At 48.9% G+C, this 16,207-nt stretch overlaps 1 protein-coding gene across 6 annotated transcripts; it reads left to right on the forward strand.

Moving 5' to 3' along the window:
- The first annotated feature begins 3,478 nt into the window (after positions 1-3,478).
- On the forward strand, positions 3,479-16,164 carry MFAP2 (microfibril associated protein 2). 6 transcript variants are annotated; one of them, XM_081871413.1, is made up of 9 exons: positions 3,479-3,614; positions 9,990-10,055; positions 10,989-11,066; positions 11,588-11,620; positions 11,794-11,880; positions 12,738-12,776; positions 13,990-14,077; positions 15,217-15,290; positions 15,552-16,164. In XM_081871413.1, exons 2-9 carry the CDS (start codon positions 10,016-10,018, stop codon positions 15,653-15,655), a joined length of 543 nt encoding a protein of 180 aa, XP_081727539.1. In that variant the 5' UTR covers positions 3,479-3,614; positions 9,990-10,015; the 3' UTR covers positions 15,656-16,164. The 6 variants fall into 6 exon arrangements, with proteins under 6 accessions (XP_081727539.1, XP_081727540.1, XP_081727537.1 ...); XM_081871414.1 differs by having other exon boundaries at positions 10,992-11,066; XM_081871411.1 differs by having other exon boundaries at positions 3,480-3,614; positions 10,992-11,066; positions 11,791-11,880.
- The last annotated feature ends 43 nt before the right edge of the window (positions 16,165-16,207 follow it).

The raw sequence follows: 16,207 nt of genomic DNA on the forward strand, positions 1-16,207 counted from the left end.
CGCTAGACGAAAGAGACTCGCGGAAGGGATTAATTTCGTCTTGCGAGGCACCACTGTAATTTTGTAAATCTGTGCTTTGCTATCTGGAGCTGGAATGCACAACCTTTTCCACACATATGCAGTCCTGTGCAACAATGCATGCAGGAGGCAGAGGCATATTCTGATGAGGGGATGAGCTTTGTTCCACATGCCACATAAATTTCTGAATGACGGGGAAAGGGTGGTTGGAAGGGCAAGCCTTGTGAGGAGCTACCCCCCCCTCACCCCTCCTCCTCCTCCTCTCTCAAATATGCAGAACGGAGGCTTCTGGGCTACACTGACACAGGAAGACTTGTTGTTGGAGCCTCGGAAGGTGTTGTTATCTGAGGGACAGGGCCTGGTGCTCCCAGGTGGATGGCCACTTTAACCCGTGTCAAAGCTGCAGGGGACTGGAAAGGACAACCTCAAAGACTTCCCCTGGTTTGCTCCACCTTGGGACCAGATGAGAAGAGGGAATGAGGAGAAAAAAGGAAAGGAAAGAGGTGAGAGGGAGTGGGAGCAGCCGCAGGGCAGAAATAGGGAAAATACTGGACAAACTGTGTCCTGTATTGAATCATTTTACATTGAAAAAAGGGACAATCTTGTATTCTACAGGGTGGGTGGCAACCCGAGCTGCAATGCAGCAATCACAGCTCAATAACGACCACACAGAGATTTTACTTTCTTGGGCTCCATGGTCACTGCAGATGGTGACAGCAGTCACGAAATTAAAAGACACCTGCTTCTTGGGAGAAAAGCAATGACAAACCTAGACAACATCTTAAAAAGCAGAGACATCACCTTGCCAACAAAGGTCCGTATAGGAAAAGCTATGGTTTTCCCAGTAGTGATGTATGGAAGTGAGAGCTGGACCATAAAGAAGGCTGAATGCCGAAGAATGGATGCTTTTGAATTCTGGTGCTGGAGGAGACTCTTGAGAGTCCCATGGACTGCAAGAAGATCAAATCTATCCATTCTTAAGGAAATCAGCCCTAAGTGCTCACTGGAAGGACAGATCCTAAAGCTGAGACTCCAATACTTTGGCCACCTCACGAGAAGAGAAGACTCACTGGAAAAGACGCTGATGTTGGGAAAGATGGAGGGCACAAGGAGAAGGGGACAACAGAGGACGAGGTGGTTGGATAGTGTTCTCAAAGCTACTAGCATGAGTTTGACCAAACTGTGGGAGGCAGTGGAAGACAGGAGTGCCTGGCGTGCTCTGGTCCAGGGGGTCATGAAGAGTCGGACACGACTAAACAACTAAACAACAACAAATGGTTTCTTGGAAGAAGCTATGTAAAAAAGATATGAAATTCACTGTCTGATACTCTTTAAATGAAAACTATTTAAAAATGATGGAATCATAGAATCTTAGAGTTCAAAAGTACCCAAGGGTTATCTAGCCCTGTGTTTCCCAACCTTTGGTCTCCAGCTGTTTTTGGACTACAATTCCCAGCATCCCTGACCACTGGTCTTGCTAGCTAGGGATGATGGGAGTTGTAGTCCAAAAACAGCTGGAGACCAAAGGTTGGGAAACACTGATCTAGCCCAACCCCCTGTAATGCAGGAATCTCAGCTAAAGCATCCATGACAGATGGCCATTCAACCTTTGTTTAAAAGCTTCCAAGGAAGGAGAGTCCATCACCTCTCGTGGGAGTCTGTTCCAATGCTGAACAGCTCTTACTGTCATTCCCCCCCCCAAAAAAAAATGTTTAGTTGGAATCTCCTTTCTTGCAACTTGAAGCCATTGGTTCGAGTTCTACCCTCCAGAACAGGAGAAAACAAGCATGCTCCCTCCTCTAAGTGACAGCCCTTCAGATATTTGAAGATCGCTATCATATCTCCTCTCAGTCTCCTCTTTTCCAAGCTAAACATACCCAGCTCCTTCAAGCGCTCCTCATAAGGCTTAGTTTCCAGACTCTTGATCATTCTAGTTGCCCTCCTCTGCACACGTTCCAGCTTGTCAACATCCTTCTTAAATTGTGGTGCACAGAATTGGACACCGTATTGCAAGTGTGGTCTGATTAAGGCACAATAGAGTGGTACTAGTACTTCCCCTGATCTGGACGCTATACAGTGGTACTTCTCGTTGCGAACAGGATCCGTTCTGGAGGCCCGTTCGCAACATGAAAAGAATGCAACCTGAAGCACCATATCTGCACAGGTGCGCGGCACGATTTGGCGCTTGTGCACATGTGCAAAGCGCGATTTAGCCCTTCTGCGCATGCATGAGCAGCGAAACCAGAAAGTAACCCTTTCCAGTACTTCCGGGTCGCCGCAGGACGTAACCTGAAAGAACGTAACATGAAGCAAACATAACATGAGGTATGACTGTACTTCTGTTGATGCAGCCTAGATGTACAGGTAGTATTTAACGTCAAATAACACAGACAGAAGGGTCATTCGTTCACATGTGGCGGGCATGTAAAAGGCTAAAGGCTTTGGGGAAATGATTTATAACGAAATGAAGAAGCTGTTCGAGAGGGCTACTCCCAAAAGACCTGAAGCTTTTCTTATAGGGATAACAGGTATAGACATTCTGAAGAAGACAACCAAACTATTTATACATGTGACAACAGCAGCTAGAATATTGTATGCACAGAAATGGAAAGAAGAGAAGGTTCCAGTGAAGGAACAGTGCCTTTTAAAAGGACTGTGTGGAAATGTCAAAGTTGAGAACAAAATTAAGTCAGCAAAATGATGAACTTTTTATAGAAGAGTGGAGGCCTTTTTAGACAATTCGGATTATTCCTACCAAGTGTAGAACCTTGTATTTGTTCCTATTGAGATTCATTTTAATTAGCTTTGGTCCTGTTCTCGAATCTGTTAAGGTCCTATTGAATCCCACTTTGGAGTCATCTGCAAACTGGATGAGCATCCCTTCAGTTCTTTCACCCAAGTAAAGATGCTGAACAGCACCAGGCCTGGGACAGAACCCTGTGGCACCTCACTTGGCACTCCCCGCCCCCCTGAATCAGTGCTCTTTGGGTTCTATCAGTCAGCTCCAAATCCACCCAACACTGACATTGCCTGCCCTACGTTTTACCAGCTTCTCAAGAAGGCTTTGTGGAAAGCCTTGATGAAATCAAGACGTTTTACACCCACAGCTTCCCCCTGATCCACCAAGCTTGCAACTCTTATGAAAAACAGAAGTAAGTTTGATCTGGCATAACTTGTTCTTTAGAAGCCCATGCTTTCTCTAGCGACCACAGTATACTTTTCTAAGTCCTCACAGACCAATTGTTTAATTATCTGTTGTAAGACCTTTGCTGGTATCAAAGTCAACCAGTCTGATTTGTAGTTCCCTGGGTCCTCTCCCCCCTCCCCCTTCGGAAGACTGGGATATTTGCATGCCTCCAGTCTGCAGATACCTCACCTGTTGTTCTTCCCTGCTTCTTCTCTCTGGTTTTAATTAAGTGGGATGGGGTTGAAATGTGTGGAAACCCTCTGCCTTTAAAGCAAGGTAGCATTAGGACCCAGGGGAGAGGCTGCATTGCAAGACAGATTTCTTTCCCCCTCTCTTGAAAGTGGGCAAAAGAGATCCAGTCTCTGGGAGGATAGCAGGGGGACTGAGAGGAAAAGAGACCTTCAGACCAGTGAGTCATTCCTGTGTGTCTCTGTGCATGCACAGAGGTTTTGTGCCATTTTTAGATGTTCCGCTTCAGAGCTCACCAGTAGGCAAGAGTCGTGGGCAAAATGTACAGGGACCATTTCGCCTTCAGTCAGGATCACAACCCCCAAAACTAAAGCAAATGGCAGTGAAGGAGTAAGGGGGTGGGGTGGGAATCATTTGTGTTTTTCGGAAAGGCAGGTTTATTTTTCTTGTTTCAACTGCAGCTTTTAATCCAGAGCGAAGGCGGCTTTGAGGGGTCCTTGGTTAACTTTTGTCTAAATACCAAATTGCATGTTGGCGTTGTTTTAAGGGAATTTCCAATGGAAGGGGAAACTTTTGAAGGATGAAGAAAAGGTAGTGAGATTAAGGACAATATGTGTGCTCTATTCATTGTAAATGCAACAGCTCAGTGAGTGAGTTGGCCCCTGGCAGATATTGAGTGCCCCCTCTTTTCCATTTCCTGATGTCTGGAATTTTGGCTGGGGGCAGAGAGGAGGGGGGTTGTATTTCTTGGAAAGTCACTATGAAAGCCCTTGTAAGTAAGTTTTTTTGGGGGGTACAAGACATTGTGGGTCGATTTTGGAGGTCCAAAATCCTTGCGATATCTGTGTTGGTGGTGGAGGAGGGGGGTTCCCTTTTGTTCTCTGCTCCCTCTCCTGGCCTTTGGAGGAGGGGGCTTTTCCTAGAAGGTGGGGTTTCGGGAGGTTCCTGAGGCATTCTTTCCTTTGCAGGAGCTGACTGATTGTTCCCAGATGTGCCTTGCAAAAAACATCTGGTTTCCCTAAAAGTGTTACCCTCCCACATCTTGGGCATTGAGGAGGGCCTCCCCCCCCCCATTTCAGCATCTTCTGCCAAAAGCATCAGTGTAGTGGGGGCCTTCCAGGAGGGAGGGAGGGAGAGTGGGAGCAGGGTCGCCTTTCCTGGCTAGAGGGGGACGGTGGGGGAGGTTCTTTGATGTGGAGGAGGGAGGGCTCAACTACCACATCTTGCTCCAATGCCCCTGGTGAACTTGCATCACATCTCTGCCCATGCGCAAAGGGCTTTTGCCCCCCCCCCACCATGTAATTGGAGCCAGCCCGACCTACAAGCCAAATTTAATACATCTATTTAAACCAATTGCTGAGAGGGAGGCCCTACAGTCACTGTGTGCTTAATTATCTTCTCGGAGTGTGTGGGGTGTTTGGGTTGGGGGGACACCGTTGTGCTCCTCCTGGAATAGTTTGGCCACCTTTGGTCCCTACCCTGAGCTCTGCAGCCAGAAACTGACAACGGCCACACGCCAGGAACAACATCAACTGCCCAGCTAAACCAGGTGAGGGTAGCCGATGGATCTCAAACCCTCAGGCAAGTTAGGGTCTTCTCCTGCCTGTGAAGACAGACGAGACCAAGAGTGGGTCCAATGGTCAAGTGGCTTCAGCCTGTGCTGTAGAAAAAAGCGAGGGGCAGATGGGGCTCATCAACCTGAGAAGGTAGCTCACCAAGAAGGAAATGCTGATCCTAAACTTTTGTGGGTTCATTTACCTCTTGTTACGTTCCTGCAGTTGTTTACAGTTTGCCTAATTCCTATGACAGGGACGCGGGTGGCGCTGTGGGTTAAACCATAGAGCCTAGGACTTGTCAATCAGAAGATCGGCGGTTCAAATCCCCGCAACGGGGTGAGCTCCCGTTGCCCATTCCTTGCTCTTGCCAACCTAGCAGTTCGAAAGGAAAGGCATTTGACAATGTGTCCAGGCACTTTATGAAAAGAAATTTGGAAAATATGGATATGGGAGATAATTTTCTAAATGGAATTAAGGCTATATACTCGGAACAACATACCAAATTGATAATTAATAACACCTTGACGGAAAAAATTGAGATAACGAAAGGGACAAGGCAGGGGTGTCCACTATCGACGTTGTTATTTATAACAATATTGGAGGTCCTGCTTAAGAAAATAGAAACAACAAAAGAGATAAAAGGTATTAGGATTGGTTCTAAAGAGTATAAGTATAAGGCTTTTGCGGACGATGTGGTATTGACACTGGAACAACCAATGTCCAGTGCAGTGGAAGCACTGAATAAGATAGAAGAATACGGGAATTTGGCTGGTTTCAAACTTAATAAAACCTAGCAGTTTGAAAGTACGTCAAAGTGCAAGTAGATAAATAGGTACCACTCCAGCAGGAAGGTAAATGGAAACTACTCTGGTTCACCAGAAGCAGCTTAGTCATGCTGGCCACATGACTTGGAAGCTGTACGCCGGCTCCCTCGGCCAATAAAGCGAGATGAGCGCCGCAACCCCAGAGTCGGCCACGACTGGACCTAACGGTCAGGGGTCCCTTTAACTTTACCTTTAATTCCTATGACAAGGGGAGCAATCATGTTTTAAGCTGGCTGCACTGGGGATGCCCAGCCGAAGGGACAAAGCAGCTCTCTCCCTCTCTCCTGAACTGTGCAAACAGGCATGGCAAGAGAGGGGGCGGGGGATTTTGCCGCTGTTGGAGATGGATTCAGAATCCCAGCGTGGAAGAGGTCCTGCTGGCAGCCTGCTGCAGCATTCCCCCCCCCCCCCCCGACTCTTAAATGACTTTTGCAGAGGCGGGAGAAAGCATTCCAGGAAACTTTCCTCAACCACAAGGCGGGTTCCAGGCCAGACCTCTTTGTTCAGAGCACCTGGGCATCTATTTCAGTATCTGGCAAGGAGCTTTGCACCTCTTTCCTCTTCCTCTTCCCCTTCCCGCTCCTGCAGTGTTGGGCAACGATGCATGGAGAAAATATAAAGGGCACCGCATTGCTGGAAAGTGGTCAGGTTGGGTTTCTTTCATCAGAACATTTCCTGGCAGCACCTCCCCTCTTAATTGGTGTTTTTGGTCTTTTGTGACCTCCAGGCTTGAAGCCTTGCACCGCCTTCTACAGACATAAAAAGGGTTACAGGGAGTCCATATTTAGGCTCCCTGCTCGTACTCATAGCCTACAAAATTATGGAGGGAACAACACTGACAAAATAAGGATGGTGAGCAGCCACATTAATGGAGATCCTGTTCTTTCGGTCTCGTGACGGACCGGTATTCAGATGCTGAGGGTCTTGGAGACAGAACTACCGTATTTTTAGCTCCATAAGATGCACTTTTTTCTTCCTAAAAAGTAAGGGGAAATGTCTGTGCGTTTTATGGAGCGAATGCGTGGTCCCCGGAGCCGAATTGCCCAGGGGCAAAAAGCAGATCATGCTTTTTTTTTTTTGAAAGAGGGAAGTGGGTGTTGAAACAAAGCCGCTGATCGTTTGCTGATTGGGGAGAGAGATAAGGGACACTAGAGATAAAGGAGGCTGTTGTGTGCAAAAACGTGGTTACAAAGCATGGATCCACATGGATCGTCAGGATTTTTGCATTGGGTTACCCCAAATTCACTATCAGATCACATAGCATGTCCATGGCTACAGCCTGCACCAAAAAAAATCACGCACCCACTGTTGCGTGGGGCCGCAATGGCGCAAAAACGTGGTTGCAAAGCGCAGATCCCCATGGATCCTCAGGATTTTTGCATTGGGTTACCCCAAATTCACCATCAGATCACATGTCTGTGGCCACAGCATGAACCACAAAAATCATACATCCACTGTTTCGTTCAGAATACAGTGGTGCCCCGCAAGACGAATGCCTCGCAAGACGAAAAACTCGCTAGACGAAAGAGTTTTCCGTCTTTTGAGGTGCTTCGCAAGACGAATTTCCCTATGGGCTTGCTTTGCAAGATGAAAACGTCTTGCGAGTTCTTGCGAGTTTTTCCCCTTTCCCCCCCTTTTTCTAAGCCGCTAATAGCCGCTAAGCCGCTAATAGCGCTAATCCGCTAATAGGGGTGCTTCACAAGACGAAAAAAACGCAAGACGAAGAGACTCGCGGAACGAATTAATTTTGTCTTGCGAGGCACCACTGTATTTATTTTCCTTGTTTTCCTCCTCTAAAAACTAGGTGTGTCTTATGGTCAGGTGTGTCTTATGGAGCAAAAAATATGGTATCTATTTCAACCGCCTATGGGGTACAATTCCTTAGGCATCTCTTGCAGGGGCTGCATGTAAAACCATACCCTCCAAGTGTCCTGGTTTTCCAGGGACAGTCCTGGAATTACGAAAGCCCTCCCGGGTTCTGATTTCATCCCTGGATGTCCCCATTTCCCCTGCCGGTGCTGAGCTCTGGTGCTTGTCCCTAACGGCAGTTTGTGGCTGTGGGAGAGCATCCCATTGCCAGCCTCCTTCCTTGGGCAGCTCATAGTGGCTGCTGGAGAGTTGGTAAGGAGAAGAGGCTGCCGCCAGCTCTGAGGGGCAGGAAGAAAAAGGGAGCGAAGCGAAGCAGAGTGCAAGGAGTCCTGATTTTTTATTTTTAAAAAATGTTTTGTGTTTCTGCGTCTAACCTTGTCCCTTTCTAAACATTTATTTATTATGCGTGTGTCTTTCGTTTTGTAAATCTACCGGGGAATAAAATGAAATTGGAACATGCCCATCTTCTGATAGGAAATGCTCTGCAGGGGAGGGAAAACATTGTGGTGGGGGGTTTCAAAGAAGGTCAGTTTTGGGGAGTGAGAAATGTCCCTACAGTGGTACCTCGGGTTAGGAACTTAATTCGTTCCGGAGGTCCGTTCTTAACCTGAAACTGTTCTTAACCTGAAGCACCACTTTAGCTAATGGGGCCTCCCACTGCCGCCACACCGCCGCTGCGCGATTTCTGTTCTCATCCTGAAGCAAAGTTCTTAACCCGAGGTAATATTTCTGGGTTAGTGGAGTCTGTAACCTGAAGCGTATGTAACCTGAAACGTATGTAACCCGAGGCACCACTGTATTTTCATCTGAGGAGTGTTGGAGGGTATGCAAGACCTGAGTCATATTTCAGCCCAAATGTAGTTTATCTGAATGAATTTGCCATGGCCCTCAGGGTGACAGCAGTGAGCAATCATTCTTTGACAAAGACGTTGTGGAGGTTCTCAGCAGTTAAAAGGGGGGGGGGCAACCAGGGGCAGCCATCCTGCGGGTTCTGTGCAGCTCTTGACTTTGTTCCGAAAGCTCTGTGCAAGCAGTCAGTTTAGACTTCTGGAATGAGCCATTTAACCATCAGAGGAGGAGGAGGAGGGGTGACCCCTCCCACCTTTGGCTTCTTCCACAGTTAACATGTGTCTTCCCCCTGACTCCCCACAACGCACACTAAGGAATGCAGCCCTCAGGCGGAAAACCGCTTGCCTGCCCCAGCTTTTGGCGAGAGCTCTTGGTTTTGTGTTGCTTGTTAAATGTACAATGTTCAGTCAACAGAACATTTGGCAGGTGCCCCCTTTCCAGTTTTCCTCTCCCCACCAGGGTACCGCAAACCACATCTGGCTATGCGCTGCTGATGGACATTGCAGCGTCCCCAATGGAAACCAACAATAACAACTGGGCTCAGCTGAGCCCACACATTTGACTTTCTTTGTGCCTCAATCCCTCCCAGAGGTTTCCCAGATCTCCAGTGCCATTTGGGGACAGATTTATTGGTTCTGCAGAAGGGCACAAGATCAACAGGGCCTTTGCAAAGTCTGCAGAACTTTTTGAGAGCTTGTTTTGAGGGAGGGGTGGGGTGGGGGCTTCTGCTTTCCAATCCCAGCAGAAGCTGAAGGCAGGAGGTGGAGAAGGTATATGCAGACACAGCTAGGCCCTCAGAGGCCATGCCTGGCAGGATCCAGGGAGTCTCTTGGGAGTGGAAAGGAATCTCCATCTCTCTTTCAAACAGAAGACAACCCAGATCTCCTCTAAGGTGTTTTTCTGCACAGTTGCCATGTGGTTACTTGGCATGCCAATAAAATAAATGCAAAAGGGCGGCCGTATGAAACATAAAAAAAGGTAAAGGGACCCCTGACCATTAGGTCCAGTCGTGGCCGACTCTGGGGCTGCGGCGCTCATCTCGCTTTATTGGCCGAGGGAGCCGGCGTACAACTTCCGGGTCATGTGGCCAGCATGACTGAGCCGCTTCTGGCGAACCAGAGCAGTGCATGGAAACGCCGTTTACCTTCCCACTGGAGCGGTACCTATTTATCTACTTGCACTTTGATGTGCTTTCGAACTGCTAGGTTGGCAGGAGCAGGGACCGAGCAACGGGAGCTCACCCCGTCACGGGGATTCGAACCGCCGACCTTCTGATCGCCAAGCCCTAGGCTCTGTGGTTTAACCCACAGCGCCACCCACGTCCTGTATGAAACATATTGCAGTACAAAATGGCATTAAAACATAAATATGGGCACACTTTCCATACAGATAGATGTGAACAGCCAACACAAATGTCAAATGAATGGCTGTACTTTAGCCCAAGTTGTGCTGCTCAGCCCTTTCCCCATCCTGACCCTACAAGTGCTTCTTCCCCAGCCCAGCAGGACTGCCCCAGACTGAGAATGAGGAGGACACTGAATCTCTTCCTCCTGTGCCTGCCAGGTGAGTGGAACAGCGCATTTCAAAACAATGGAGCAAAGTAATGGAAGCAATCTGTCCCAGGGCTCTGCCTCTAGAACCTCTCTTAACTTGCTGCCCTGGAAAATACAAGGTGTGACCAGAAAGTTTGGTGAATGGTCACAGAAATCGGACAGCGAGAAATATTTGAACATACATGCCTTACAGGCCTTCAAAGTCTGATACAATGCACCATTGACAACGTTCGTAGAACTGTTGGAAACTTCTGGAGAAGCCCTCTTTTCGTATTGCTTTCAGTTCCTTCGTCACAGCAGCTTGGACGTTTGAAATGTTGGGAGATCTGTGCCCTTTCAGTGCAGATTTCAGTTTTGGAAAAAGAAAGAAATCTGGTGGGGCCAGATCGAGAGACCATGGAGGGTGGGACAACTCAGTAACCTCAGTAACGATTTCACGCAGAATATGCAATTGTTCCGCCATCATTTGGACGGACAAATGTCGATCCCGCATCAATAACTCACAAACTCTGTTGACATTTGCCACCGTTCAGCTCGTCAACGGTCTGCCAAACAGAGGGTCCTCTTCGACGGTTTGATTTCTGTGACAATTCACTGAACTTTCCAGTCACACCTTGTATTGAAAAATGATCATCAAGAGCTTTGGGGGGGGGGAGGTGTCGTTTGTGTGTGTGTCCGTCCATCTGTCCAGCGAGAGAAGCATTTCGGGGAATGAATGTGGCTCAGGGGTGGAGAATCTTCGCATGCAGAAGGTGGGCTGTACTGGCGTGGCTTTTCCATTTGGCCCTTTGGGCAGCCAAGCTTGGCTCTCGCTGTAGAGTGCTCGGGGCAGGCAGACGTTTCCTTCTGGATTCTCGCAGTATGCAACTGCAGCCCCTAGACTGCGCCCATGGTCTGGTGGTGATGGGGAGACCCAGCTGAGCCCCTGCCTCTTTCTATCCAGCAGCACTCCTGGCTCAAGGACAGTACGACATCGAGGACCCGGCCTACCATGACACACCTTATGTGCCTTACGAAATAGGTGAGTGCATTGCAGCCTGGCGGAAACTCCCCACTTCCTGTCTCATGCCATTCAAATCAAGGACACGAGAATGTGACACTAGGCTGTGCATACCGTAGAACTCTCTCCCTCTGGGGAGCAGCCAAAGGTTGCAAACCCCAGGATCTCCCAGCCACGATGTGGGGAAATGCTATCACCTCTGCCCCCTGCTCCTCAACCTCCTGCCAGCCTCAGTGGAATTAAACCGTGCATCTTTGGTGTTATGTGCTGAAGTTCTCACCCTGGGCCAGCAGGGGGATACTGTAGATAGTTTTCACTCAGGTCCGCATATGCAAATGAGGGATTGAAAGTGACGTTCAGTGATTGGATAGTTACAGAAAGTTGTTACTGTTGCTTTGTAGTGGAGCTCTATATAAGCAGGCTGGCTGAACCCTTCAGTTCAGTTCTGTTCTGGCCTGTGAATAAACAAGAGCTGTTGGAAGAATCGCTGTGTCGTCTGATATGTTCACCCACAACCTAACATTTTCCTTCTTTTTTTTTAGACAGCCAAGATTATTACGATTATGCTGGTAATGGTGAGTCAACTTTTCCCTCTGGTCTGGGGGAGTTTGGGGGAAGGGAAGAACTTATTTCCACCACGATCCTCCCCAAAAGTGCGTCCTGAGCCTTAGACTTTGGGGTGGAAATGGGAGAGCCAGGCTGGCTGAAGCTGAACCTCCCCCCTCTCCCTCCCCACTTTCCACAGCAGACATTGCTCCGCAGACCCCGGAGGAGCAATACCAGTACCAGTCCCAACAGCAGAACCAGCAGGAAGTCATCCCTGCGCCAACCCAAGGTAAGCCCACCTTCGTTTGGTAGGGAGGTGTCGTGCAAGGGGCATTGCACCACAACCGCCAGAAGGAGAAGCGAGGGGAATAATGCGGGGAATCAGGGCCAGATTAAGACCTTCAGAGGCCCTAAGCACTTAAAAGATCTTGGTGCCTCCATATATACCCTATTCAAAACATAAACCATAAAATCAAATTTTTAGTTTTCAAAACGAAATGGAACCTGCACTACGATGGAAAATGTTTATTTTTGCATATTCCCACTTTGTGTGTGTGTGTGTGTGTGTGTGTGTGTGTGTGTGTGTATCCTACTATTAGCAAAGTCTTTGATCAGATCCTCAAAACCAATCTTACGTAACACATCTGCTTCTACAATTAGTAGAGAACAGGCATCCAGCCTGCCTTGTCGCATAGTTGTTCTGAAGTTAAATATGCGTCAGCTGAGAAAACGAACGCTCAGCTGAGCAATGGGTGACCACTGATGTTAAAAATCCGGCCATGGAAAATTTCTGTGGTCCCCCCCTCACTTTCCCTTGATGCCCTAAGCATGGGCTTATTTTGCCTAACGGTTAATCCAGCCCGGTGAGGGGGGGACAACACTTGTCCCCTGTTGCTGAGAGCTGTGCAAAAAATGTCAGACTCCTCCTCTTCTGGAAGGTCCAAACTGACCTGCTTCAGTTATAGAGATTTTAACTATTGAGATATCCCCGGCTGGCTGTGCTGTGGCTTTCATATTCTGATGTAAATAAGGGCAAGCCCAGAGGCCTATCCCTGCTTGCACCCATGCTTGCAATGAAGACTATCAAGAGCCCTGAAGTTGGATCTGTAACCCTAATTCTCTTTCCCCCTACCTACCCTGTTTTAGATGTTCCTGAGACAGAGCCCACTGAACCAGGCCCCCTCGGTAAGTAAGCATGCTGTAAAATTTGGAGTTGCTTGTGTCAGGAGCTCGTCCTACAGTCAAGTAGGACCCTGGCAGAGACACATGCCCAACTGGCAAGGTCTCTCCCTCCTGGTCGATCGTTCGGGATCTTAAAGAGCTTTCTTCAGCCCGAACATCACAGCGACCGATGCCAACAGACACCAGCACACTTAGGGATTCGCAGAGTCTGCGCAGTTCACGTGAGAGACCTCAGCAACTCAGCATTTTGGCTAATCTACTTTATTTACATATAAACACACACGGAGCACTGCAACATGGCTCCCTCTCTCTCTAGCATCAGACAGCAAAGAGAATGAACAATAGTCCCACTTCACGGAACACAGTAACACAAACATTCTGTCTCCGTCACTTCCCACTCTGTGGAGTCAAAACATATACCGTCATGTGATAGACAACAATCTCATGACTGCAATCATGGAGCAGGAATTCTAACAGCTTGGTGGAATTTAAATCAGCTTCCCAGCTGAAACATTCATGTTCCCATTCTTATTTGTAACCACGATACTGTGCTTTCTTAACAAGAAGGGGGTTATGATCAAACCCTCCTGATTTTCCAGGCACAGTCCTGGAATTACAAAAGCCACCTCAGCTTCCAGTTTGATCCCAGAATGTCCCTATTTTCCCTGCCTGTGCTGCAGCTGCTGCCGAGAGCAGGGAGGGAGATGAGCCTAGTTCTAAACAGTGGCGGCAGCTGGCCGAGTTTTGTGTTTTTGTTCTTATAAACCAGCCTGGAAATTCCTTTGAATGAAAGTCAGTATAGGAATGTTTCTAGATAGAAACGCTTGTGACCATTGCTCAAGTCGCTTGCCTCTTAAGCGTTTGTGAATGAAGGCAGCCTATTGCATCGCTGAGCTCAGCATTGACCCCAGTGCCATGACTTGATGCTTCGGCCTGTAGACTCTGGCACAGCCTTTCTCAACCTGTGGGTCCCCAGATGTTGTTGAAGTACAACTCCCATTACCCCTAGCTAGCAACACCAGAACTCAGGGATGATGGGAGTTGTAGTCCAACAACATCTGGGGACCCACAGGTTGAGAACCGCTGCCTGAGGGCTGGTGTCATCCAAAACAACCTCTGCCCCTGAGGCTGTACAGAAGAAATCGCCCCACCCCAAAGCTCAGGGGGTCGCTGCACTTGTAGTAACTCTCCCCATCCCCTTCTTCTCCATTCCCAGACTGCCAGGAGGAGCAGTATCCCTGCACCAGACTCTACTCGGTCCACAAGCCTTGCAAACAGTGCCTGAATGAAATCTGCTTTTACAGGTGAGCAGCCACTGGAGGGAGGTCACTATCTGGCTTAGGGAGAGTCCTTCACCCAAGGACCCACAGAGGATGGGGACAAATCTAAAGAGGGTTGACTTGTGCCTCCGCCAGGCATGGAAAGCACCTCTGTTGCTCTTTCAAGGCTCGCAGGAGTAGATGGAAGCCCCTCCAAACATCTGGATGGGCCACAGTTGGTTGCCTTCTCTGCAGAGATTTGAGCAGAGCTGGGTGATATCTGGTTTCCAACATCGCTATATATCGCCAGCTAGGGACATGGGTGGTGCTGTGGTCTAAACCACTGAGCCTCTTGGGCTTGCCAGTCAGAAGGTTGGCGGTTCGAATCCCCGTGACCGAGTGAGCTCTCATTGCTCTGTACCACCTCCTGCCAATCTAGCAGTTTGAAAGCACGCCAGTGCAAGTAGATAAATAGGTACCACTGCGGTGGGAAGGTAAATGGCATTTCTGTGTGCTCTGACTTCCGTCACAGTGTCCCATTGTGCCAGAAGTGGTTTAGTCCCGCTGGCCACTGACCCAGAAAGCTGTCTGTGGACAAACGCCGGCTTCCTTGTCCTAAAAGTGAGATGAGCGCCACAACCCCAGTTGCCTGTAACTGGACTTAACTGTCCAGGGGTCCTTTACCTTTATCACCAGCTAAGCATTGCAATATACCAATATATATCATGATGTTTGAAATAAGGATGGAGCTACACAGTCACTGGCTGGCTTCAGTTTTCCCCACATTGTGATTCTTTCATAGCACACATACACACACCAGGTCAAAAATGATAAAACCTATATTAGATTAGAGGGTGATTTCTAGGGCATCTGGTGTGCTCTGTTCTGTGCTACGAGATACTGATCCCCACTCCAAATGCCTGCCAAGGCAGAGCATTGAGAAGCCTTGTACCAATGCTTAATTTCTGAATGCCATAAATCAACTTCACCACTTAACAGCCAGCATTTCCTCTTTTAATGGGCTTTGTGCACAAGTCAATGTCACAGGAGGATCTTGAACCCTGGAGGGTGCTCACTAATATTTTGGGCAGGAAAGGTTCTAGTGCAGAAACGGCCACGGAGGGGGGAGGCCCAACAGCAGGCCTGCGACGTTCTCTTCACCCCCTCGCACAATCTCTCCCTAGCCTCCGCCGCGTTTACGTGATCAATAAGGAGATCTGCGTTCGCACTATCTGTGCCCATGAAGAGCTGCTCAGAGGTAAGCTGGCCTGAATGCCCCCCCCCAAATGCATTGCCTCAGAAAGCCCAGCAGATGAAGCAGTCCTGGGACTGTAGCCATGGGGGCAGACATGGGCTGCGAGGGGCATAAGTGGGCAGCAGCTTTCCAAAGAGGGCATCTAGCCCCGATAAGATGGATCTCCGCCTGCTTATGAGGCCCCCGAGGGAAACCTCTAGGCCCAAGGCTGCCTCCTCGAGGGGCTTGAGGAGACCTCTGTTTGCTCCCCGCTTCCCCCTGCAGCTGACCTTTGCCGGGACAAGTTCTCCAAGTGTGGCGTCATGGCAACCAGCGGCCTCTGCCAGAGCGTGGCCACCTCCTGCATCAGAAGCTGTGGCGGCTGCTGAGCTGGAGCTGGGTGAGAGGGGAGGCCTTTCTGCACCATGGCCGCCGCCGCCGCAGGAGCCCACCCCCAGAGGAGGAGGGAGAGTGACTCAGCCGCAAGACCGCCTCTCCTGGCTGGCGTTTTGCTCCTTCTGCTTGGCCTCGCAGGAAGTCATTGGTGCTATTTGAGGCGGGGGGGGGGGGCAAGGGCAGAGTCCCACCTTGTGCACATTCATAGTCTAGTGTGTTTAATTTTCATTACTTTTTTTTATTAAAAAACGGTGCTAGAGGGAAAGCAGCTCAACCCGTGATTCACGGGCTCTGCAGCGGCCGGTGGGATATTAAAAACCACTAGGAGGGCCAAGGGGCTATTAAGACCCCCATTTCCATTTCCCCACCACCATGAAGCGCAACCAAAGGTCAGGGTGCAGCTGTTTTTACTTCCCCCATAGCTGTACACCTACTTTTTGTATGATTCCCCCTCCCTACTTTGCTACAAAACGTTTAAATAAATAAAACAAACCCCAAAGTATTACAATTTCTTTCCTCCAAGAACCAACCAAGTGTGAGAAGAG

The sequence above is a fragment of the Podarcis erhardii genome (assembly GCF_964252035.2).
Source record: "Podarcis erhardii genome assembly, chromosome: 7".
NCBI classification, from domain to species: Eukaryota; Metazoa; Chordata; class Lepidosauria; order Squamata; family Lacertidae; genus Podarcis; species Podarcis erhardii.